Raw genomic sequence first — 23,606 nt, 5'->3', positions numbered from 1 at the left:
GCCTCCCCCACCCGAGGCCCCAGTGCGTGCTGCCCGGGTCCCAGGCCACGGATGTGCAGGGCGTCTGGTGGCGGGCCGCCCCTGGCGGGAGGAGGGCCCGGATCGGGGCGGGAGAAGGGAGCCAGCCCCGCGCCTGCTCGCCCTCCCCGCAGAGGAGACCCTGCTGCGCTGCGGAGACCTGGCCTCCTCCCTGCGCCTCCTGCGGCCCGCGTGCCTCAGCACCGGCATGGAGCTGCTCCGGCGGATCCAGGAGCGGCTGCTGGCCATCCTGCAGCACTCCACCCAGGTGCGCCCGCGCTCCCGGGGCCCCGCCCCCCGCGCTCCCGGGGCCCCGCCCCCGCCCCTCCACCCAGGTGCGCCCGGCGCTCCCGGCCCCGCCCCCGGCACTCCACCCAGGTGCGCCCGCGCTCCCGGCCCCGCCCCCGGCACTCCACCCAGGTGCGCCCGCGCTCCCGGCCCCGCCCCCGGCCCTCCACCCAGGTGCGCCCGCGCTCCCGGGGCCCCGCCCCCTGCGCTCCCGGGGCCCCGCCCCCGCCCCCGCCCCTCCACCCAGGTGCGCCCGGCGCTCCCGGCCCCGCCCCCGGCACTCCACCCAGGTGCGCCCGCGCTCCCGGCCCCGCCCCCGGCACTCCACCCAGGTGCGCCCGCGCTCCCGGGGCCCCGCCCCCTGCGCTCCCGGGGCCCCGCCCCCGCCCCTCCACCCAGGTGCGCCCGGCGCTCCCGGCCCCGCCCCCGGCACTCCACCCAGGTGCGCCCGGCACTCCCGGCCCCGCCCCCTACCCTCCCGGCCCCGCCCCCGGGGAGGCCACCCGGCTGCGCTCAGGTCCCCAGCCCGCAGGGAGGGACACGCAGTCCCAGGGCCGGGGTGGGGGAGGCCCGGGCGCCTTTCCCGCTCCCCAGCAGCCTGCGAGACAAAGGGCTTGGTTTTCCCACACGGAAGATCTCGGAACTACTCAGAGGCTGTTTCTAACGAACTCTCCAGATGTGGACTCGGAATCCCTGGGGGATGGATCCCTGGAGTGGGGGTCTCCCGGGTTCCGCCCCCCCCCCCCCCCGCTCTGTCACAGGTGCTGAGCACCCTGTGCCCTCGGTGGCACTGACTGCAGAAAAGGCACAAACACGTGCCAAGTGCCTTTAGCACGCGGTGCCCACGGGGAGCCTCGGGGCGTGAAAGCGCAGGCAGGCAGCTTGGGGAGGGCCCCGCGTCTGTCCGCGGGCGCCCGCTCCACGCCCCCTCTCCTCGCAGGACTTCCGGGTGGGTCTCCAGAGCCCGTCCGCAGACGCCCGGGAACTGAAGGGATCCAACGTGCCCAACAGCCAGTGAGTAGCACTGGGCAGACCCGGGGGGGGGGCGGGGGGGGGCGGCCTTCTCTGATCACCGCGGCCCTTCCCAGACCCCAGGGCTCCTCAGGGCTGGAAGCAGAGGAGGAGGAAGAGGAGGAGGAGGAGGAGGAGGAGGACGAGGACGATGTGCCCGAGTGGCAGCAGGAGTTTGATGAGGAGCTGGACAACGACAGCTTCTCCTACGACGAGGAGTCGGAGAACCTGGACAGAGAGACGTTCTTCTTTGGCGACGAGGACGAAGACGACGACGAGGCCTATGACTGAGGGGGGCGAGCGCGGGGAGCACCGGAGGGCAGGGGGGTGGGGAGTTGAGCGTTTCACGGGCAGGGGAGAGGGGGTCCCCAGAGCCCACACACCTTCTTCTGTTTACTGAATAAAGGTCCTTTTTTTTTCACACATTTTTCTGGAAGCTGCCTCAGGGGCAGCCGCTGGAGCTCCCCTGGACCCCTCCTTCCCAGCCAACTCCCCTCATTTTCTGTTCTCTTTTTGCCAGTCCTGGGGCTTGAACTCTAGTCCTGGGCACTGTCCTTGGCTCCTTTTTGCTCAAGGCTAGCACTCTGCCACTTGAGCCACGGCGCCCCTTCCGGCTTTTTCTGGTGGTTAATTGGAGATGAGTCTCGTGGTCTTTGCTGCCCGAGCTGGCTTCGAACAGTGATCCTCAGATCTCAGCCTCCTGAGTAGCTAGGATGACAGCGGGAGCCACTGGTGCCCAGCTGATTTGCTGTTTTCTTTAGCCTTCCAGATTTTTCTCCCAGACGGCCCACAGCAGACCCACCTGACCTAAGCTGACACGAGGCCAAGGTGTGTGTGGTCCAGGCCGGGTTCACATCCAGCCTGGCTCCTGAGGTGCCGGAGGAGTGCCCAGCCCACACCTGCCCCCTCCAGCTCCGCAGTGCGCCTGAGCAGCTGACAGGTAGCTGTTTAGAGTCTGCGGCACCCGAAAATGAGCCCGTGGCTAATGCCTGTAATACTAGCTAACCAGGAGGCTGAGATCGGAAGGGTCTTGGGTTGAAGCCAGCCTGGGCAGAGGAGTCTGAGAGACTCCATCTACAACATAAGCAACAAAAAGTACAGTTGGGGGGCGTGGCTCAAGTGGTAGAGCACCAAACAAGCAAACCAAGTAAGTCTGAGGCCCAAACACTGCAAATAACACAACAAACAACGGAGCTGGGCGGGAAAGGCTACGACCGAGTTCCGCTGCTCCACTCTTGCTCCACCCCAGACCAATTAAACCAAGCGGGGCCGGAGGATACAAGAGCCACACGGGAGGTCAGAAGGTTTAATGGGGGGGGGGGGTCAGTCCAGCCGCCGGGTCACTGGATGGCCACCGGCACAGGAGGGTCAGCCTCAAAGTATCGGTCCAGCGTGGCCTCCACCTCCTCCTCCTCATAGTCCCACACCTGGAACCTCGAGCCGTCCGCAGCTCCCCGGATCATGGCCGAAAGCACTGGTAGGGAGCAGGGGTGGGGAAGGGGGTGAAGCCACCTCCCTTTCACAGCCCCCCACTTCACAGCCGCCCCAGCCACCAAGGAAGGAGCAGCAGGGTTCACAAAAGCCCTGGAGGAAGATTGGGGCGCTCACCTCGGCCAGATCGGGGGCGGAACAGGCACAGGATTTTCTTCTGCAGGGCCACGGCGCGGCCCAGCTCGTAGCCGACCCCCAAGGAGGGCTGCGTCACCTCCGCCACGACCACTGGGGAGGAGGAGGAGGGCTCCGCTCGCTGTGGGGAGGGAATTCTAGGGCGCCCCGTCTAGGTGTGGAGTCCGGGCCCCAGGAGTCCACCCTCCCGGGGGGAGGCGCTCACCGTCGGCCTGCTGCAGCCACGCCATGTCCCGCGCGTGGATGTGCCCGTCGCCCCCAGCATCCTCCTCTCCTGTGGGTGAAGGAGGCCGGTCCAGGACGCCTGCCCCGGCTCGGCAGCCCCTAGGTCCTCGTCCCCCCCCCCCCTCCTCAGGGAGGGGCCAGCTCAACGCCTGGACCCTCCAAAAGGGACGGCGAATGGGAAGCACAAGGAAACACTCTACCCTGTGCAAGGGGGCGGGTTGGGGCCGCAGGAGTCGCCCTAGGGGTGCAAGCGACTGGGGAGGGGTGCATGGACATTGGCCAGAAGGGAAGGAGGGGGCTCAGGCCTGTAATCCAAGCGACTCAGGACGCTGAGGTCTAAAGATGGCAGTTCAAAGCCAGCCTGGGCAGGGAAGTCTGTGAGACTCTAACCTCCAATTACACACACACACACACACATACACACACACACACACACACACACACAGCCGGACGTGGAGCTGTGGCTCCGGTAGTACAGCACTAACCTCCTGCTGAAGCTCAGGGACAGTGGCCCGGCACTGAGTTCAACCCCAGGACCTGGGGGGGGGGGGGAGCTCTCACACAGAGGCTGGGGAGGGAGAGGGGGGGAGCTCTCACACAGAGGCTGGGGAGGGAGAGGGGGGGAGCTCTCACACAGAGGCTGGGGAGGGAGGAGGGGGGGAGCTCTTACAGAGGCTGGGGAGGGAGGGGAGGGGGGAGCTCTCACACAGAGGCTGGGGAGGGAGGGGGGGAGCTCTCACACAGAGGCTGGGGAGGGAGGTGGGGGGGAGCTCTCACACAGAGGCTGGGGAGGGAGGGGGGGAGCTCTCACACAGAGGCTGGGGAGGGAGGGGGGGAGCTCTCACACAGGCTGGGGGGGGAGCTCTCACACAGAGGCTGGGGAGGGAGGCGGGGGGGGGGAGCTCTCACAGAGGCTGGGGAGGGGGGAAGGGGGGAGCTCTCACACAGAGGCTGGGGAGGGAGGGGGGGAGCTCTCACACAGAGGCTGGGGAGGGAGGGGGGGAGCTCTCACAGAGGCTGGGGAGGGGGGAAGGGGGGAGCTCTCACACAGAGGCTGGGGAGGGAGGGGGGGAGCTCTCACAGAGGCTGGGGAGGGAGGTGGGGGGGGGAGCTCTCACACAGAGGCTGGGGAGGGAGGCGGGGGGGGGGGGAGCTCTCACAGAGGCTGGGGAGGGAGGAAGGGGGGGAGCTCTCACACAGAGGCTGGGGAGGGGGGAAGGGGGGGAGCTCTCACAGAGGCTGGGGAGGGAGGAAGGGGGGGAGCTCTCACACAGAGGCTGGGGAGGGGGGAAGGGGGGGAGCTGTCACACAGAGGCTGGGGAGGGGGGAAGGGGGGAGCTCACACAGAGGCTGGGGAGGGGGGAAGGGGGGAGCTCACACAGAGGCTGGGGAGGGGGGAAGGGGGGAGCTCACACAGAGGCTGGGGAGGGGGGAAGGGGGGAGCTCACACAGAGGCTGGGGAGGGGGGAGGGAGGGAGCTCACACAGAGGCTGGGGAGGGAGGTCGGAGGTTGCCTTGAGTTCAGAGGCTTGCCATCAGCCTGGGCCCCCGCCCGAACCCCAGCTCCACGCGGGGCTTTGGGGGGCTTCGTCCGGGGACAGCCGGAGGGTGGGGTCCGCCCGGGGTCCCCTCCACCCCCCCCCCGGCCCCGCACCGTGCTCGCCCAGCCCCGCGGCCGCCACGTGCTCGGTGAGCACCGCCCCGAAGCGCCGCAGCCGCCGCACGATGCGCCCGTACAGCGCCCGGTCGGCGCGCCCGCCGCGGATGCTCCCGCAGAAGTACAGGCGGGGGCCCCGCGGCGCCCCGGCCGCCGCCGCCGCCGCCATCGCCGCCCACGTGACCGCCCGGTGCCCGCTCCGCAGTGCGGCCGGGCCCGGCGGGGGCGGAGCCCGGGAGGACGCGGCGGATCCGCCCCCGGGGGCCGCCCGGACCACCCCGCGCTGCCCGCTGCCCAGGCCCGGGGCGCCCGCCAGCCCCGCCGGCCCCAGCGCCTGGGAACGGGGGGGGGGACCCGGAAAGGAGAGGTGCGGGTGACTGCACATGCACACGCGTGCACACACTCACACGTGCTCACACTCACACGTGCACACTCGCACGTGCACACACCCACACGTGCACGTGCACGCGTGCACACACTCAAATGCGTGCACACTCACACGCACGCTCACGCGCGCACACTCACACGCGCACGCTGACACGTGCACACTCACACGCACAATGATTCTCTGGGAGAGAGTGAAGGAAGGTGTGATGTTGCCCAAAAAGAAACGTGCTCACTACCTGACTTCTATCACCTTTATAACAAAAGCTATGTGAGAACCCAAAACACCCGGCACTGACGGTGTGCACACTCATTTTATTATGAAAATAGCATGAATACACGAGAAACAATTCAAACGAAACCAGGGCACGCGCGGCACAGAGCCCTGTGACACTCAGCCTCCCGTCCCTGTCCCCAGCACAGGGCCATCATCATCTTCTTGACAAAAATAGTGACAAAAGGGCTGGGAAGGTGGCTCAGCGGTAGAGTGTTCACCTAGCATGCATGAAGCCCTGGGTTCGATTCCTCAGCACCACATACACAGAAAACAGCCAGAAGTGGCGCTGTGGTTCAAGGGGCAGAGTGCTAGCCTTGAGCAAAAAGAAGCCAGGGACAGTGCTCAGGCCCTGAGTTCAAGGCCCAGGACTGGCAAAAAAAAAAGTGACAGAAATACCAAAGTATGAGATCATAGACAAAAGACATGGTAATAATTTATTTCCTGTACCAGAGTTTGAATCTAAACACAGCTGATGCTTTACCATTTGAGCCATGCCTTCAACTCTATTTTTTAGTTAATTGGAAATGCAATTTCTTTTTTTTTTTTTTTTGGCCAGTCCTGGGCCTTGGACTCAGGGCCTGAGCACTGTCCCTGGCTTCTTCCAGCTCAAGGCCAGCACTTTGCCACCTGAGCCACAGCGCCCCTTCTGGCTGTTTTTTCTGTATATGTGGTGCTGGGGAATCAAACCTAGGGCTTCATGTATGGGAGGCAAGCTCTCTTGCCACTAGGCCATATCCCCAGCCCCTGGAAATGCAATTTCTTGAACTTTTCTGTCTTATGCTGGCTTCAAACCTCAATCCTCTAGATCTTAGCCTCCTGAATAGGTATAAAGATCACAGGAATAAGCCACTCGTACCCAACCACAGTAATAATGTGTGTGTATGTGTGTGTGTGTGTGTGTGTGTGTGTGTGTGTGTGTGTGCTGGTCCTAGGGCCTTGAACTGTCCCCAAGCTTTTGAGTCTCAACAGAGTTTCCTGCCTGGATGGCTTCAAACCTCAGTTCTAAGATCTCAGCCTCCTGAGTAGTTAGGATTATAGGTGTGAGCCACCAGTGCCTGTCTTTACAGTAATAACTTAGGTGCTAAATAGAAAGGAAGGCAGAAAGATTTCAGTGTATTTCTACTCACCACTGCTGTTTTTAGAGAGCTTTATTGAGGTATAAGTACACATAAAGACCTGTACATATTTAATGTGCATGACCTGATGAATTTGTATACATGCAAAACCCTGCAACTACATGACAATAATGATGCTAATAACATATCCAACACCTCCCAAAGTTTTGATTTCCATGGTAAGAACACTTAAGATGTAATCATACACACACCCTTGTTTTTTCTTAGTGCCAGTGCTAGTTCTGGGGCTTTAGCTCAAGGTCTTGAGCTTTTACTTAGTTGTTTTTTTTTTTTTTTTTAATTCAAGGCTGGTGTTCTACCACTTGATCCAGACCCCCACTTCCAGCGTTTTGCTGGTTAATTGAATATAAGAGTCTTGAGAATTTTTCTGCCTGGTCTGGCTTCAAATCATGATCCTCAGCTCTCAGCCTCCTGATTAGCTGGGGTTACAGATGTGAGCCACCTCCGTCCAGCACTTAACACATGTTGAGGTGCATCGTACCTTATTGTTGGGTATAGACAGTGCACTGGACAGTGGGTTTGTAGAATTGATTCATGTAACCTAAGTAATATGTTACATTCATTCAACAACTCCTAGTCCCCCCATGCCCTAGCCTTAGAAAATCACTACCGTCTGCGCCTGTGAGTCTGACTACCACAGATAAGGCCTATAGCTTGAGTTTATACAATATCTCTCCTCCTGTGGCTAACTTATCTCGCTTAACACAATGTCCTTCGGGACCATCTATATTGTGCACTTCCAGATTCAAAACATATTATAGAACTCTGGTACTATAGTATAGAACTCAGCATGATACTAGAGTAAATATAGATAGATAGAGAGCCCAAAGGAGCAGAATGGAAAGCTGAAAAAAATAAGGCCAACTGATCTTTTATTTTTATTTGTTGTGGGTTGTGGGGCTTTAACTCTGGGCCTGGGCACTGTCCTTGAACTCTCTTGCTCAAGGCTATTGCTCTACTACTTTGACCCATAGCACCACTTCTGGTTTTCTGGTGGTTCATTGGAGATAAGAGTCTCATGAACTTTCCTGCTCAGGCTGGCTTAGACCAGCAATCTTCAGATCTTAGCCTCCTGGGTCGCAAGGATTACAGGTGTGAGCCATTGGCACCTGGCCAAACTTATCATTGACAAGAGGAATAAACCATGGGGCAAGGGTAGTCCTTTTAACAAGTGGTGGTGGGGATTTGCCTCTGTGTAAACTGTAGACTAAATTAGATTCCTTCCTTACACAAATATCCAGGCAAAATGCACCAAAGACTTAAATGTAAGGCCTAAAACTGTAAAACGCATGGAAAAAAAATATTTGCAAACCATATATAAGGGGTTATTTCCAAAATATCTAAGAAACTCCTATCAATGAGAAGCACAAACATTCCAGCTGGACGTGAGAGGCTCACTCCTGTAATCCTCACTGCTCAGGAAGCTGAGAGCTCAGGATCTCAGTTCAGAGCCAGCCAGGGCAGGAAAGTCCGTGAGATTCTAATTTCGAGTAAACCACCAGAAAACCAGAAGTAGCGCTGTGGCTCAAACTGTAGCCTTGAGCAAAAGAGCTCAGGGACAGAGTGTTAGCATTTCCCTAGCCTCAGGTCCTCAGCTCCTCCCACTAGCCCCCAGATCCACCCATACCTAATGAGCCACTCCTACTCACTACCTACCTACTTCCCCTTTACCCCCAGAGAAAGAAGCTGCCACCTGGATAAGGTGCAGTCGCCATGTAGCTCCCTCTCCCGTGGGAACTATGGCCCCACTAATAAACCTCCTTATGAACCTTCTTCTCCTGCCTGTGATTATCTCCGCATGGTCCTCTGGGATGGTCGAGACCTGTCATTTCACAGTGCCCAGGCCCTGAGTTCAAACCCCATGACTGACAATAAATAAATAAATAAATAAATAAATAAATAAATAAATAAATAAAATTGCAATTAATAAATGGACGAAAGACTTAAATGGATATTTCTTCTCCAATGAAGACAGACAAATAGCCAACAGGTCTATGGAAAAAAAAATGTTCCATATGAGTATTGATGATATATAAGTAAAGACTACAGTGTCCGTGACACTGGGCCCTGGGGGCTCACGGCTGTCATCCTATCTACTCAGGAGGCTGAGATCTGAGGATCACAGTTCAATGCCAACTTGGGCAGGAAAGTCCATGAGACTGTTATCTCCAGTTAGCCACCAAAAAAGCTGGAAGTGGCGCTGTGGCTCAAGTGGTAGAGCGCTAGCCTTGAGCAAAAGAAGGCTGGGAACAGCGCCCTGGCATAAATTCAAGCCCAGGACTTGCAAAACAAAACAAAACAAAACCAAAACCAAAAAAGTGTCAGTGAGATTGTGGAAGAATTTGAACCGTTAAGCACTATTGGTAGGAATTTAAATGGTGCAACAACTATGATCCAGCAATCCTGCTTCTGAGTCGTGATCCAAAACAATTGAACAATCTCTAAATGACACGGGCAGCCACTTGTACACCACAGCATTCAAGATATGGAAATCAAGTGCTATCCAAAAGCTCCCAGAGGCCACACACACACAAAAGAAAAAGCACTCTACCAGAACCTTTAGAATATAGCAAAGGCAATGCTAAGAGGAAAGCTTATAGCTATGAACACTTATCCTACATCAGAAACTAAACAAAACAAGAGAGATAGCCTGGTTTTGAACCTCAGTCCTCAAATCTCAGCTTCCTGAGTAGCTAAGAGCATAGATGTGAGCCACCAATGCCTGGTCAATAACTTACACTCTTGCTTAGCCTTTCTGCTCAAGGTTGGCACACTCTACCTCCATTTCTTACTTTTTGCTCATTAGTTAGAGATAAGAGTCTCACAAACTTTCAGCCTACATAGCTTTAAACTTTGATTCGCAGGGCTCAGCCTCTTGAGTAGCAGAGTACAGACATGAGCCACAAGTTCCTGGCTGCTTTAGTTATTTTGCAGATAAAGTCTTGAGTTTTTACCTGGAGCTGGCCTGGGTCCTTTTTTTCTGTCAGTCATGGGGTGCTGTCCCTGAACATTTCTGCTCAAGGCTAGTACTCTAACACTTTGAGCCACAGCTCCACTTCCAGTTTTCTGATAGCTAATTGGAGATCTGTCTCATGCACTTTCCTGCCCAGACTGGCTTTGAACTGGGAGCCTGAGGTCTGTCTCTTGAGTAGCTAGGATTACAATGTGAGCCACCAGCACTTAGCTGGTTCTCCTACTTTTACTTTCTGTACAGCTGGGATTACAGGCTTGGACCAGCGCCCCCTCCCTTACCCCCCGCCCCCTTGTTCTTACTAACTTCTTCCTGGGGCAGATTTCAAACTCTGATTTTCCTTGCTATCATAGTTTTTCAGAGCTGTCCCAAGTTGGGGTGAAGTGGGCCGGGCCTTTCTATGTACACAGAATGGCCCTAGACATGGGATGCCCCAAGAAACTGAGCAAAGCCACTGCTAGGTTGTTCATCCTCCAGGCCTCCCGCAGTTGGGGCAAGAATACCTAGACTTCATGCAGTCCTGGGGACTGAACACGCTTAGCAAGGGCTCTCCATTGAACTTAGTCTCCCACCTAGATTTTGAAGGGGGATCTGAGTAACTCACTGAAGTATCTACTCTGAAACAAAGGAGTAAAAATCCAATTCTGTCACAACACACAAGGCACTTCATGATGGTAGCCCCATCTCCCCAGCTTCATGGTTCCTTCTTCTCCTGGACGTTTCTCCCTTCTTTAGGCCTGGCTGCACTGGTCTGTTGGCAAATCACCACCAATCTATCAAACTGCTTTGAAAATGCCTCCTCTGAGAAGTCTCCTTTGACTACTCCTCACAGACTTAAGGATCCTTGCTCCGGTGGGGTGGAGGTGGGGGGGGGTAGTCAGGTTTATGGACTTTGGAGTCAGAGTTTGGATCTAAGCGCTACCATTTGCCAACTGTGTAATCTAATGCAAACCATTTAACCGCTCTGTAGCTTGATTTCCGGGTCTACTAACAGATAACAATAGTATTCTTATTGGACTGGGATGGAGCTCAGTGGCAAAGCGCTTGCCTAGCAAGTGCAGCGTCCTGGGTTCCGTCCCCAGTACCAAAAAAGAAAAGACAAAAGACAAACCAACAAACAACAACAACAACAGCATTCTTACCTTGTGGGGCAGTTATAAAGATTAAACTAATACACATAAAGTTAAAAGTGGCAGAAGTAAATAGTGGTTATTAAAGAGGGGTGTGTGTGTGTGTCTGTGTGTCTCTGTGTGTGTGTGTGTGTGTGTGTGTGTTCCAGTCCTGGGGCCAGAGCTCAGGGTCTGGGGGAGCTTTTTTCTTTTTTGCTCAAGCCTAGCACCCCACCACTGGAGCCCAAGCTCCCCTTCCGGCATTCTGGAGGTTAATTGGAGAAAAGGGTGTCATGGGCGGTTGGTCCTGGGCCGGCTGGCTTTGACCCCCAGTCCTCAGGTGGAGTAGTGAGGGTCACCGGCCTGAGCCCCCCGCGCTCCTCTGCGCTGGCTGAAGGGCTGAAGGGCGGGAGGAAGGAGGGGCGCAGGGGGGACGCGGGGCGCAGGGGGGACGCGGGGAGCAGGGGTGCAGGCCCACCCCGGAGCGACGACGGCGGGGCCTTCCTCAGACACCCCGAGATGAGTACCGGGAAGGGAGGTCGGGGAGGCGGCGGGCGTTCGCGGCCAGGACGGCGGGGGGGGGGGGGGGCTGCGGAGCCCGCGGGCCCCGGGGTCCCGGGCGGCGCGTGATGTCAGCGGCGGCCGTGATGTCAGGGCGGGCGGCGGGGCGGTGATGTCAGGGCTGGTGCTGATGCTGGCGGCGCGGTGCATTGTGGGCAGCTCCCCGCGCCGCCGCCGCCGCCGCCGCCGCCGCCGCGGCCGTCGCCCGAGGAGGATCCGGGCCGGGCCGGGCCGGGATGGTCCGGGTCGGGAGGCCGCCGCCGCCCTCGCCGCCCTCGCCGCCGCCGCCGCCGCCGCCGGAGGGAGCGGGCCGCCCCGCGCCGCGCTGAGCCGCCCCCGCCCCGCCCGGGGCCCGGGGGATGCGCCGCCCCGGGCCGCCGCCGCCGCCGCCGCCGCCGCGGGCCCTGAGCAGGTGAGGCGGGGCGGGGCGGGGCCCGGCGGGCGGGCGGGCGGGGGCCGGGGCCGGGCCGGGCCGGGGCGGGCCGGGGGGCTCCTTCCCGGGGGGCTCGCGGGGTCCCCGGCTGGGCTCCGCTCCCGGCGGGCCGGCCCGGCTCAGGGCCCGCCGGACCGGGGACGCCGGCCTACCCGCCGGGGCCGCGGCCGAGGCCTGGGGCGGCCCGGGGCCCGCACGGAGGCCCACCCTCGCCGGCCCGCCTCCGGGGCGCCGCGGGGCGCCTCTCCGCCCGCCCCGGCCGCGGCCCCCGCGGCCTCACCCGGCTCGGTCGCCCCAGACCAGTCATCTCTCCCCAGCCCCGCTCCCCGGGGCTCCCCGCGCCCCCCCGGAGCCCCCCCGGGCCTCCGCCTCCCTCCCCTGGCCGGGCCCCGGGGCGCCCCGCAGCCCTTACCGGCCCCGGGCCGGCCCAACCCCCTCCTCCCATCCCGTTACTCGCCGTCCCTGCCCTTCCGCGGCGCCGCTCCCGCCCCGCCCCGGGCTGCCTCGCCTTTCCCTACCTGCGCTCCCGGACTCACACACACACACACACACACACGTGGCTCACACCTGAACAGGTGCTGGGCACCGAGGGCACACGGGCACACACGCCGCTGCACGCCCAGCTCCGGGCTTCTGCCTGCCGGGCCACCTCCGGTCCCCAAGTCTCACACAGCTGAAGTCCTTTCTTTTTCCTTTCCTTTCCCCTTCCTTCCTTCCTTCCTTCCTTCCTTCCTTCCTTCCTTCCTTCCTTCCTTCCTTCCCTTTCTTCTCTCTTTTTTTTTTTTTTTGCCAATACTAGGGCTTGAACTCAGTTCCGAGCACTATCCCTTAGCTTTTCTTGCTCAAGGCTGATGCTCTACCACTTTAGCCATAGTTCTAGTTCTTTGGTGGGTAACTGGAAATAAGAGGCTCACAGATTTTTTTTTCCCCCTGCCTGGGCTGGTTTTGAACCACAGTCCTCAGATCTCAGCCTCCTGAGCTCCTAGGATTACAGGCGGGCTTCATACATGTGGTCTTTAAGGGACATTCACAGAACCCTCTGCAGACCCTTTGTCTCTGCACATCCAAGGGACCTGAGATGGCAGGTAGGACAAGGTTTCCTTTGTGTTTTCAAACCCAGCCTGGCATAGTCCTCTGAGACACATGTGGACAGAGGTAGGCAAGTCTTCCTTTCCCCACCTCGCCTGTTAGATTTGCCTAGGTATGGAGCAGGACACAGACTTTCTTCATCAGTCCAGCTTCCGGAAGGCTCAGCCCGGGTCACCCAGCTCAGCTTCTTCTTATGTTGTGCTTAACAGACGGCTTTTGTGGTTCTGTGGGGCTGAACCCAGGGTCTTGAGCACATTGCCCTCACTGCCCCCCCAAATTTCTAGTGCCCCATATCCCATTTGGGCAAGAGGGGAGAATGGAGTGGAGGGAACAGCGCGATTTAGTCATGTCAAGAAAGAGTTATTTCTTCTCCACATGTCCAACTCTGACCTGTTTAAGGATGTCTCCAAACCTTCACATCCATTCTGCCCTTACCAAGATTTCTAGGCATGGAGCCCGGGAAATTATTCCACCTCAAAGGAAGTCAGGTTTGTACAGTGCCCACCACATCCACAGGCAGCTTTAGGTACTTCCCTCCTCTTCCATCTCCAACCTATTCCCCGTCCCCATCCTAAGGGACTTCTTGTTTCTCTTCTGTGGGACTCTTCAGGGTCACAGTGACAGAACAGCAGCATGCATGCAAAAAAGTATAGGGGGAAGAGAAGATGCAAAGATCCTGTTATAAACCCTGGGCTTGGGCTAGGTTGATGGAGATCTCAGAAAGCCCTTTGCTTCCATGTGTGCAACAGCGCAGACAGACACAAAGCACACAGAAAAACACACAAAGGGTGACAATGTCCAAAAAGCAATGTACTCATTACCTGACTTATTTAACTCTAACCCACCTGCAAATCACCTTTATGATAACAATAACACAAACACACAGAGAGACAAATCTCAGACACACCGTGCATATACAGACACATAGGCATGGAAAACACACAGACACCCTGATAGACACCAGACAAAGACACAGGGGGATCCTTGCACAGGGACACACATGGATGTGTACACATGCACACCTGTGTCACGTGTGCCTAGCTTTCCTACCTCTCACAATTGAGATACTTTCTCGGATATCCAACTGCTATTACCCGAATGTAGCAGAAACTGGGTTCCTTCTAGCTGATTCTTAAACAGCCCCAGAAAGGTGTGATTAGAGGTTCACCCACTGCTCACCCAGACTTGCTCCCTGCCGTTTCCCCATTCTTTCTGTTAGATTGCTCCCACTGTCCCGCGCTCACCAATTCGCTCCCCTCCGTGTCTCTGGAGTGGCCACAGGGCTGCCACTCTTCTGAGATCCTCACCCCTGACTCACACCCCAGCTCCCCAGCCCTGCGGCGCTCAGTGGGGTCAGCTCCCAGTGGGATAATGGCCTGAGCCACTCAGCGGCTGCAAACCCCTCCGCCCCAGCACCATCCTTAAGAGGCCGACATGCATGTCATCTCATGATGATCACATCTCCATGGCTGATTAGCAGGTCACTGTCACCAGCCTCTCCATGGACCACCCCTTGGGTAGCAGGTCTTCCCTTTTCCCCAGGGCCCCAAGGCTCAGCTCCACGGGTATTGTGTGGCTCAGGAAACACGTGGGTGCTAGGACCTCGGAGTCCCTCACACCGGTCCTTGTGAGCAGGTCTCCTCTGCACAGTCTAGTAATTCCCCTGGGTAAGTGAGTCTTGCCCACATTCCTTCGCACATGTCTCCTTGGGTAAGTTCTTCGCCCTGTGGTTTGTTCAGAGGTCAGTGTCCTCTCCTTTTGTACTTTACTTTTATCTCTTGCTGATGTTCACATCTCCAGTCACTGACCTCCACTCGGAGGTCCCCAGTAACCGGGGGCATCTGCCGCCCCCCCCCCCGGGGGGGTCCTAGGAAGGGAGCTCCCCCCCCCCCCCCGTCGGCCTGGTGGACGGCCCGCGGCCCCGCCGCTCACCGCCGCGCCTCCCTCCTCTCGCAGGTAGATGGCCCCCCCAGGCCGGGCCCTGCGGACACCCCTCCCTCCGGCGGGCGGATGCAGTGCCTAGCGGCCGCTCTGAAGGACGAAACCAACATGAGTGGGGGAGGGGAGCAGGCCGACATTCTGCCGGCCAACTACGTGGTCAAGGACCGCTGGAAGGTGGTGAGTGGCCGGCCGGGGGGCCGCGCGGGGGGCGGGCGGGAGGCCTGCGTCCGTGGCACCCCCGTCCCACGAGCGAGGTGTCCCTCGCACGGCTCATCCGCAGGCCGCTGGCGGGCCATTATTTTTGCCCGCACGTGTGCACGGCCGCTTTCCCTCGGACTCCGCCCTCCCACCCCCCGCCGGGCCGGGTCACGTTGGTGGGGCCGGGACCGCTCCCGGTTGGAGCCGCAGAGCCGGGGGTGGGGGGGGGCGGGGGGCTCCTGCGCCGCACCTGGGGAAGGGCAGCGGCGAGCATGCGTTCCTTCGCTTCCGCAGCGGACGGAAAAGCCGGGGTCCCGGGAGGGAGGCTCCGCGGGCTGCGCCCACCGTCCGCGCACCGGCTTCTCCCTCCGCCCCTCCCCTCTTCGGGTCCTGCGGCAGGTGCAGCGCGCCGAGACTACACCTCCCAGCGTGCTTTGCCCCTCCGGCCCCAGGCTCGAGGCCGCTAGGCCTGTTGGGAGTTGTAGTCCGAGCCTCCCCGGGGACCCAGGGAGCTTGTGAGGAGCGAGATCCAGTGCCAGTCATTCCCTATCCACCCCCCCCCCCCGCCCTCCCGCTGCCGCTCCCCCCTTCCTTCCGGTCGCTCCCGGGCTCTCCCGAGTCTTCTGCACTGAGGGGGCGGGAGGGAGCGCGGTGGAGGGAAATCAGTGCCGAGCCGGGAGGGAGGAGGGGGGACGCACCGAGGTCAGGTCGGACCCGTGTGCTGTGCTGGGCGTGCGCGCGCCCGCCCGTGCGCGCCCCCGCGTGCGTTGGTGAGGGGAGGCTCTGCGCACCGGGGTGCGGGGTGCGGGGTGCGGGGTGCGGGGTGCGGGCTCCGAGAGGAGGGTGGGGTGGGGCCCGGGCGCAGGCGGGTCTCCATGGCAACAGCCGCCCGGCCACGCAGGTCCCCCGGAGGTCCGGGGAGGGAGGCGGGAGTGACCGTGTGCCCGGGGCCCGGGGCGCCGGCCGCCGGGGGGCCACGGCCCGCAGCGCAGGGGTCTTCCCGGGAGGGGGAGGCACCGCCCAGGCTGGGGGTGCAGCCAGGGCAGTCCGACCCGGAGTGAGGGCGAGAAGCCGCCCCAGTGAGACCCCCCGCCAGGGTCCCTGGCACAACGGCTGAGTTTCTGGCAGATGGGAGGCAGAATGACATTCGCACTGAAAGGCAAGAAAAACAGTATTCACACACACACAGAGTTGAGGCTAGACCTCCTTGTGCTTTGTCAGGGGAGAATGGGGGATGGATAGAGAGAGGACCGCCAAGGGGAAGTTGGAAGAAGGCGAGGGAGCATCTTTGCCCCATGCCGTACCCCCTGCCCCCACCTCCTGTCTCTGCCCCGTGGAGTACGGAGAGAGGCCCGGTGCCAGATGGCCTCTCGCTTCCTGTGAGGGGATCGAGCTGAGAGACAGTCTGGAACCAAGAGCAGACTGCCCAGAAATGGGCTGAGCCAGGGAAAAAAAAATAATAAATGAGGGTCAGTGGAACAAGAATAACATCCTTGAAGGGCGCTTCAGAGAATCAGAATAGCAAGCAGTCACAGCAAAAACTCAGTGCTTGTTTTGTACCCTTACTGTGTCCAGGTGCTTTGCCTAACGCCACCCCCCCCAGGGGGGTCCCTCAGCAATTTGTGGACAAGATACTGTGATTACCACACACACACACACCCATGTCACAGGTGTGAAAAACAGACAACACAGTTCTTTTTAAATCTTCTGACTTTGAAGCAAATGAAAACATTTTCATGGGCCTTCCAAAGCCACCACACCCAGTAGAAGAGTGAGGCCAGAGGGAGGGATGTGTGCAGACACCCCGTTCCCTGTCTTCGGGGGGGGGGGGGGGGCGGCAGGAAGCAATGGAGGGAGGAGAAATGGGTTCCCAAATGAAGGCAGCACCTGGGAGCAGGGGAGTGGGTGCCAGAAATGTCTAAACGGGCCTGCGCCTTCCGTCTTTTCCTGCAGCAAGCTGGCACATCAGTGCTTGGATCGCAACATTCTGTCTGTCTGTCTAGATATTTATTTCTGTGGTGATAATGGGACTTGAATTCAGGCTCTACCACATGAGCCATGCCCCATGCTGCCAGTACTTTTTGCTACAGTTACTTTTTCTGTTTTTCCAGAACTGGGATGTATACTCAAGGCCTAGCACTCTCACTTGGCTTTTTCCACGTGAGCCACACCTCCGCTTCTCGCCTTTTGCTAGCTAATTGGAAATACACATGTCTCTTGGATTTGCCTACCCAGGCTGGCTTCAAGATCCAGACCTTACTTGGCTTACTGAGGAACTAGAATTACAGGCCTGTACATCACCGGCATCAGCAACAGCTGCTTCTCAAAATAGGCTTGCACTTTTTGCCCAAGCCATGAGTAGCTGTGACAGCAGGCTTGTGCTGCCATGCCCAGGTTTTTTGATTGAGATGGGGGCACTGAAGAGGTTTCAGGGCAGGCTCCCTGCAGAGCGGAGGGGCCCTTCTCTGCACATCTTTCTTTTTTTTTTTTTTTTGGCCAGTCCTGGGCCTTGGACTCAGGGCCTGAGCACTGTCCCTGGCTTCTTCCCGCTCAAGGCTAGCACTCTGCCACTTGAGCCACAGCGCCGCTTCTGGCCGTTTTCTGTATATGTGGTGCTGGGGAATCGAACCTAGGGCCTCGTGTATACGAGGCAGGCACTCTTGCCACTAGGCTATATCCCCAGCCTCTGCACATCTTTCTTAAGCTATAAACTACCACACATCACTTTCTCCTTGCTCCCCGTCACCACAATGGCGTCCTCGCCCTCTCAGACCCTGGGTCCTCTGAGTTGGAGCGATTTGTAGGCCTCTTCATTTCCATCCCAGCTCCTCTGCCCGCCTCTCAGGAGGAGGGAGGGGTCAGCACACTGGTCTGTTCTTTTCCAAGCTCCTTCCCACCTTGTGCCAACAGCACAGGGAGGAGCTGGGGAGGAGCTCATCCTGGTTTGGAGTATCAGACCAGGGCCTTCTGCAATGGGCATGGGCAGTGCACGTCCTTTGCTGGATCCTGCCCCCCCCCCCCGGAAATACTCTCTCTTCCCAGTGACATCTTTCAGGAGACCACAGGCCCCAGGAAACCCCAGCTCCCGCCGCTGGCTGAGTGGTTCCGGAACAGGTTTTCCTTCTGGATGGGGTTTGCTCAGTCTAGGCAGGGGCTCAGGGAGCTTGATGTTCACTGTTCTGGAAACAAAAGATTCAGGATGGCTCGTGATCTCTTCGTCCTCCACAGGCAGGCCTGCTCCGCGTCTGCATGGAGTCACAGATCTCTTCTTACCTTCTACCGCTCAGATATCTGGTCTTGGGGGTGTGTGTGTGTGTGTGTGTGTGTGTGTGTGTGTGTGTGTGTGTGTGTGTGTGATGGGCTGAGCCGTCTGTCTTACTCAGGGTGCAGGAAAGAAGGTGGAAATATGGCCTTCCCCCTTTGAGACTGCTGCCTACCCCCCTCTATGGAGGTTGTACTCAGCAAGGGAGTGTGTGTGTGTGAGGTGCTGTTCATACTGATCCTAAGTACTCCATTCCCTGTTCCATCTCCACAGCTGAAGAAGATCGGGGGTGGGGGCTTTGGTGAGATCTACGAGGCCATGGACCTGCTGACCAAGGAGAACGTGGCCCTCAAGGTGGAGTCTGCGCAGCAGCCCAAGCAGGTCCTCAAGATGGAGGTGGCGGTGCTCAAAAAGCTTCAAGGTGAGGCCCGGGGGTGGGGGCATAGAGCACAAGGGAGGGGATTAGAAACTGGGGCACAGTGGCTTGCGCATTCGTCCTGGCTGCTCCGAGAGGCATAGACGGGAGGATCTCAGAAGGGTTGGAGAGATTCTGTCTCTGTCGGTGGTGGGGTGTGGTGCTGTCCCTGCATGGTAACTGGGCACAATGGGGGGGGGCAATTGTCCCCAGCAACATCAGTGAGTACAAGTAGGAGAATCACAGCCCAGCCTGGCCCTGGCATAAAGTGAGATGTTACCTTGAAAATAACGGAGGAGCCAGGAGCCGATGGCTCACACCTGTAATCCTAGCACTCAGGAGGCTGACTTCTGAGGATCACGGTTCAAAGCCAGCTGGGGCAGGAAAGTCCATGAGACTCTTATCTCCAATGAACCACCAGAAAACCAGAAGTGTTGCTGTGGCTCAAGTGGTAGAACGCTAGCCTTGAGCTGAAGAGAGCTCAGGGACAGCACCCAGGCCCAGAGTTCAGGCCTCATGACTGACAGAGAGAGAGAGAGAGAGAGAGAGGAAAAGGAAAAGAATGGAGGCAAGAAAGGGGCAGGAAATGTGGTTCAAGTGGCAGAGCATCTGCCTAGCAAGCATGAGGCCCTGAGTTCAGTTCTCAGTACTGCCAAAAATAAAATATAAGTAAAGTTTACCAAAAAAAAGGAGGACTGGGAATGTGGCTTAGCTGTAGAGAGCTTGCCTAGCATGCATGAAGCCCTGGGTTCTATTCCTCACTACCACATAAACAGAAAATGCCAGAAGTAGAGCTGTGGCTCAAGTGGTAGAGTGCTAGCCTTGAGCAAAAGAAGCTCAGGGATGGTACCTAGGCCCTGAGTTCAAGAGGAGGGGGAGGAGGAGGGGGAGGAGGAGGAGGGGGAATGGAGGCAGAGGCGGGGAGGAGGAGCAGGAGCTGGGGGAAGCTGGGTGCCAATGGTACCCTGTACTTACACGCCTGTCATCCTAGCTACTCAGGAGGCTAAGATTTGAGGATTGCTGTTCCAAGCCAGCCTGGGCAGGAAAGTCTGTGAGATTCTTATCCCCAATTGCCCACCCCAAATCCGGAAGTGGCGCTGTGGCACAGGGTAGAGTGCCAGCCTTGAGCAGAAAAGCTGAGAACAGTGCCCAGGCCCGGAGTTTAACCAAACCCACCAACCGGGGGCCCAAGTGCAGAGTGGGAGAGGAGAGCGGTGCCGCGGGGCCGAGGCGCTGGGGCGGAGCAGGGACAGGGGTCTGAGTGGGCGCCAGCGGGGCCTGCGGGAGCTGGAGAGGGCGGGCGGGCGGGATGGGGGGCCGAGGCACCCGGGGGACCGGCCAGGAGCGGGGTCGGGACTGGAAGGCCCCTGTCTGCCCCCAGGGAAGGACCACGTGTGCAGGTTCATTGGCTGCGGCCGGAACGAGAAATTTAACTACGTGGTGATGCAGCTGCAGGTGGGTGCGCGGGGCGGGGCGGGGCGGGAGGGGCGGGGCCGCAGACCCGGGCGGGGCTTGGGGATGCAGCTGCAGGTGGGTGCGTGGGGCGGGGCGGGGGCGGGAGGGGCCGCAGACCCGGGCGGGGCGTGGGGATGCAGCTGCAGGCGTGGGGGCGGGGCGGGCCGGGAGGGGCGGGGCCGCAGGCCCGGGCGGGGCGTGGGGATGCAGCTGCAGGTGGGTGCGCGGGGCGGGGCGGGGCGGGGCGGGGCGGGGCCGCAGACCCGGGCGGGGCGTGGGGATGCAGCTGCAGGTGGGTGCGCGGGGCGGGGCGGGCCGGGAGGGGCGGGGCCGCAGGCCCGGGCGGGGCGTGGGGATGCAGCTGCAGGTGGGTGCGCGGGGCGGGGCGGGGCGGGGCGGGGCGGGGCGGGGCCGCAGACCCGGGCGGGGCGTGGGGATGCAGCTGCAGGTGGGTGCGCGGGGCGGGGCGGGGCGGGAGGGGCGGGGCCGCAGACCCGGGCGGGGCGTGGGGATGCAGCTGCAGGTGGGTGCGCGGGGCGGGGCGGGGCGGGAGGGGCGGGGCCGCAGACCCGGGCGGGGCGTGGGGATGCAGCTGCAGGTGGGTGCGCGGGGCGGGGCGGGGCGGGAGGGGCGGGGCCGCAGGCCCGGGCGGGGCGTGGGGATGCAGCTGCAGGTGGGTGCGCGGGGCGGGGCGGGGCGGGGCGGGGCGGGGCCGCAGACCCGGGCGGGGCGTGGGGATGCAGCTGCAGGTGGGTGCGCGGGGCGGGGCGGGGCGGGAGGGGCGGGGCCGCAGACCCGGGCGGGGCGTGGGGATGCAGCTGCAGGTGGGTGCGCGGGGCGGGGCGGGGCGGGAGGGGCGGGGCCGCAGGCCCGGGCGGGGCGTGGGCAGCCGGGGCGGGCCCCTGAGGAGCGCCTTGTCCCCACCCCCAGGGCCGGAACCTGGCGGACCTGCGCCGCAGCCAGCCGCGCGGCACCTTCACGCTGAGCACCACGCTGCGGCTGGGCAAGCAGATCCTCGAGTCCATCGAGGCCATCCATTCGGTGGGCTTCCTGCACCGCGACATCAAGCCGGTGAGCAGCGCCCGGCCTCCCTGCCTCCGCCTCCCCGCCTGGGCCTCCCTGCCCCGGCCTCCCCGCCTCAGGCCTCCCCGCTCTGGCCTCCCTGCCTCAGGCCTCCCCGCCCTGGCCTCCCTGCCTCGGGCCTCCCCGCCTCAGGCCTCCCCGCCTCAGGCCTCCCCGCTCTGGCCTCCCTGCCTCGGGCCTCCCCGCCTCAGGCCTCCCCGCCTTGGCCTCCCTGCCTCCGCCTCCCCGCCTCAGGCCTCCCTGCTCCTGCCTCCCTGCCTCAGGCCTCCCCGCCTCAGGCCTCCCCGCCTGGGCCTCCCTGCCCCGGCCTCCCCGCCTGGGCCTCCCTGCCCCGGCCTCCCCGCCTCAGGCCTCCCTGCTCCTGCCTCCCCGCCTCAGGCCTCCCCGCCTCAGGCCTCCCCGCCTTGGCCTCCCTGCCTCGGGCCTCCCCGCCTCAGGCCTCCCTGCTCCTGCCTCCCTGCCTCCGCCTCCCCGCCTGGTCCTCCCTGCCCTGGCCTCCCCGCCTGGGCCTCCCTGCCCCGGCCTCCCCGCCTCAGGCCTCCCTGCTCCTGCCTCCCTGCCTCAGGCCTCCCCGCCTCAGGCCTCCCCGCCTTGGCCTCCCTGCCTCGGGCCTCCCCGCCTCAGGCCTCCCCGCTCTGGCCTCCCTGCCTCGGGCCTCCCCGCCTCAGGCCTCCCCGCCTTGGCCTCCCTGCCTCCGCCTCCCCGCCTCAGGCCTCCCTGCTCCTGCCTCCCTGCCTCAGGCCTCCCCGCCTCAGGCCTCCCCGCCTGGGCCTCCCTGCCCCGGCCTCCCCGCCTGGGCCTCCCTGCCCCGGCCTCCCCGCCTCAGGCCTCCCTGCTCCTGCCTCCCTGCCTCAGGCCTCCCCGCCTCAGGCCTCCCCGCCTTGGCCTCCCTGCCTCGGGCCTCCCCGCCTCAGGCCTCCCTGCTCCTGCCTCCCTGCCTCAGGCCTCCTTGCCTCAGGCCTCCCCACCTCAGGCCTCCCCACCCTGGCCTCCCCACCTCAGGCCTCCCCCTGGCCTCCCTGCCTCAGGCCTCCCCACCCTGGCCTCCCCACCCTGGCCTCTCTGCCTCGGGCCTCCCCGCCTCAGGCCTCCCCGCCCTGGCCTCCCTGCCTCAGGCCTCCCCACCCTGGCCTCCCCACCCTGGCCTCTCTGCCTCGGGCCTCCCCGCCTCAGGCCTCCCCGCCCTGGCCTCCCGCCTTGGGCCTCCACCCTCCTCGGCTCAGGCCACCCCGCCCTGGCCTCCCCACCCTGGCCTCCCTGCCTCAGGCCTCCCCGCCTCAGGCCTCCCCGTCTCAGGCTTCCCCACCCTGGCCTCCCCGCCTCAGGCCTCCCTGTCTCAGGCCTCCCCACCCTGGCCTCCCCGCCTCGGGCCTCTCCAGCTCCAGCCTCCCCGCCCTGGCCTCCCGCCTTGGGCCTCCACCCTCCTCGGCTCAGGCCACCCCGCCCTGGCCTCCCCACCCTGGCCTCCCTGCCTCAGGCCTCCCCACCTCAGGCCTCCCCACCCTGGCCTCCCCGCCTCAGGCCTCCCCGCCTCAGGCCTCCCTGTCTCAGGCCTCCCCACCCTGGCCTCCCCGCCTCGGGCCTCTCCAGCTCCAGCCTCCCCGCCCTGGCCTCCCGCCTTGGGCCTCCACCCTCCTCGGCTCAGGCCACCCCGCCTCAGGCCTCCCCGCCTCGGGCCTCCCCGCCTCAGGGCTCCCTGCTGGGGACATCCTGGGTGCTCCTGGGAGCCAGAAAGCCCAGGAGGTTGAGGAAGGGCGGGGAGCGGAGCTGGAATTCCCCGCACCTCCCACCTGGGGTGTTATTTTGGACCTTGGTGTTACCAAAAAAGAAAGAAACCGAAAAACCTTCCCGAGTAAAGGGAGGAAAGGGTTAGAAGCTGGGCTGGGTGTGTGGCTCAAGAGACAGAGCGCTGGCCTCCCCTGCACCAGGCCCCGGTGCAAAAAAAGTTAAATAACAAATTAATTATATTGAAAAATAAAAAAAATTACAATAATATTTTGTGCCACTTCTGGAGCCTGAACTCAGGGCTTGAGCTTCGTCTGCTCAAGGCTAGCACGCTACCATTTGAGCCACTTCTGGCTTTTTGGTAGGTAATAAATAGAGTCTCATGGACTTTCCTACCATGGCTGGCTTTGAGCCACAATTTTCAGATCTCAGCCTCTTGAGTAGCTAGGATTACAGGCGTGAGCCACCAGCCACCAGAACAATAGTAATTAAAGCCCAATACCTGTGTCTTACTATCTCTAATCCTAGTTACTCAGGAAGCTGAGATCTGAGGATTTCGGTTCAAAGCCTGCCTGGGCAGGAAAGTCCATGAGCTCTTATCTCCAGTTAACCAGGAAAAAATCCAAAAGTAGAATTGTGGCCAAAGTGGTAGAGAGCCAGCCTTTAGTGAAACACCTCAGCTCCCAGGCCCTGAGTTCAAGCCCCCCAGTAGCAGCACAAAAGTCAATAAATAAATGAAAAC

At 61.1% G+C, this 23,606-nt stretch overlaps 3 protein-coding genes across 3 annotated transcripts in view; 2 read left to right on the top strand and 1 right to left on the bottom strand.

The window, feature by feature from the left end:
* The window catches only part of Cul9 (cullin 9), a 35,548-nt gene extending 33,734 nt beyond the window's left edge, over positions 1 to 1,814 (top strand). Inside the window, exons 39-41 of the mRNA XM_048347733.1 lie at positions 153 to 286; positions 1,247 to 1,320; positions 1,395 to 1,814. Of these exons, the coding sequence (XP_048203690.1) occupies positions 153 to 286; positions 1,247 to 1,320; positions 1,395 to 1,608 (422 nt within the window). The 3' untranslated portion in view covers positions 1,609 to 1,814. The remainder of the gene's footprint in view (positions 1 to 152; positions 287 to 1,246; positions 1,321 to 1,394) is intronic.
* A 795-nt stretch (positions 1,815 to 2,609) lies between these two features.
* Dnph1 (2'-deoxynucleoside 5'-phosphate N-hydrolase 1) lies at positions 2,610 to 14,626 on the bottom strand. The gene is made up of 5 exons (XM_048349193.1): positions 14,594 to 14,626; positions 4,823 to 5,159; positions 3,149 to 3,217; positions 2,926 to 3,036; positions 2,610 to 2,791 (listed from the first exon to the last, which is right to left on the bottom strand). Exons 1-5 carry the CDS (start codon positions 14,624 to 14,626, stop codon positions 2,658 to 2,660), a joined length of 684 nt encoding a protein of 227 aa, XP_048205150.1. The 3' UTR covers positions 2,610 to 2,657.
* Positions 11,667 to 23,606, top strand: part of Ttbk1 (tau tubulin kinase 1) — a 36,655-nt gene continuing 24,715 nt past the window's right edge. Inside the window, 5 exon segments of the mRNA XM_048347732.1 lie at positions 11,667 to 11,675; positions 14,742 to 14,903; positions 18,460 to 18,607; positions 19,983 to 20,056; positions 20,987 to 21,127. Coding sequence (XP_048203689.1) covers positions 14,796 to 14,903; positions 18,460 to 18,607; positions 19,983 to 20,056; positions 20,987 to 21,127 — 471 coding nt within the window. The 5' untranslated portion in view covers positions 11,667 to 11,675; positions 14,742 to 14,795.

Source organism: Perognathus longimembris, chromosome 6 (assembly GCF_023159225.1).
Source record: "Perognathus longimembris pacificus isolate PPM17 chromosome 6, ASM2315922v1, whole genome shotgun sequence".
NCBI classification, from domain to species: Eukaryota; Metazoa; Chordata; class Mammalia; order Rodentia; family Heteromyidae; genus Perognathus; species Perognathus longimembris.
Note: the sequence above shows the minus strand (reverse complement) of the source record. Positions and strands in the feature narration are given on the sequence as shown.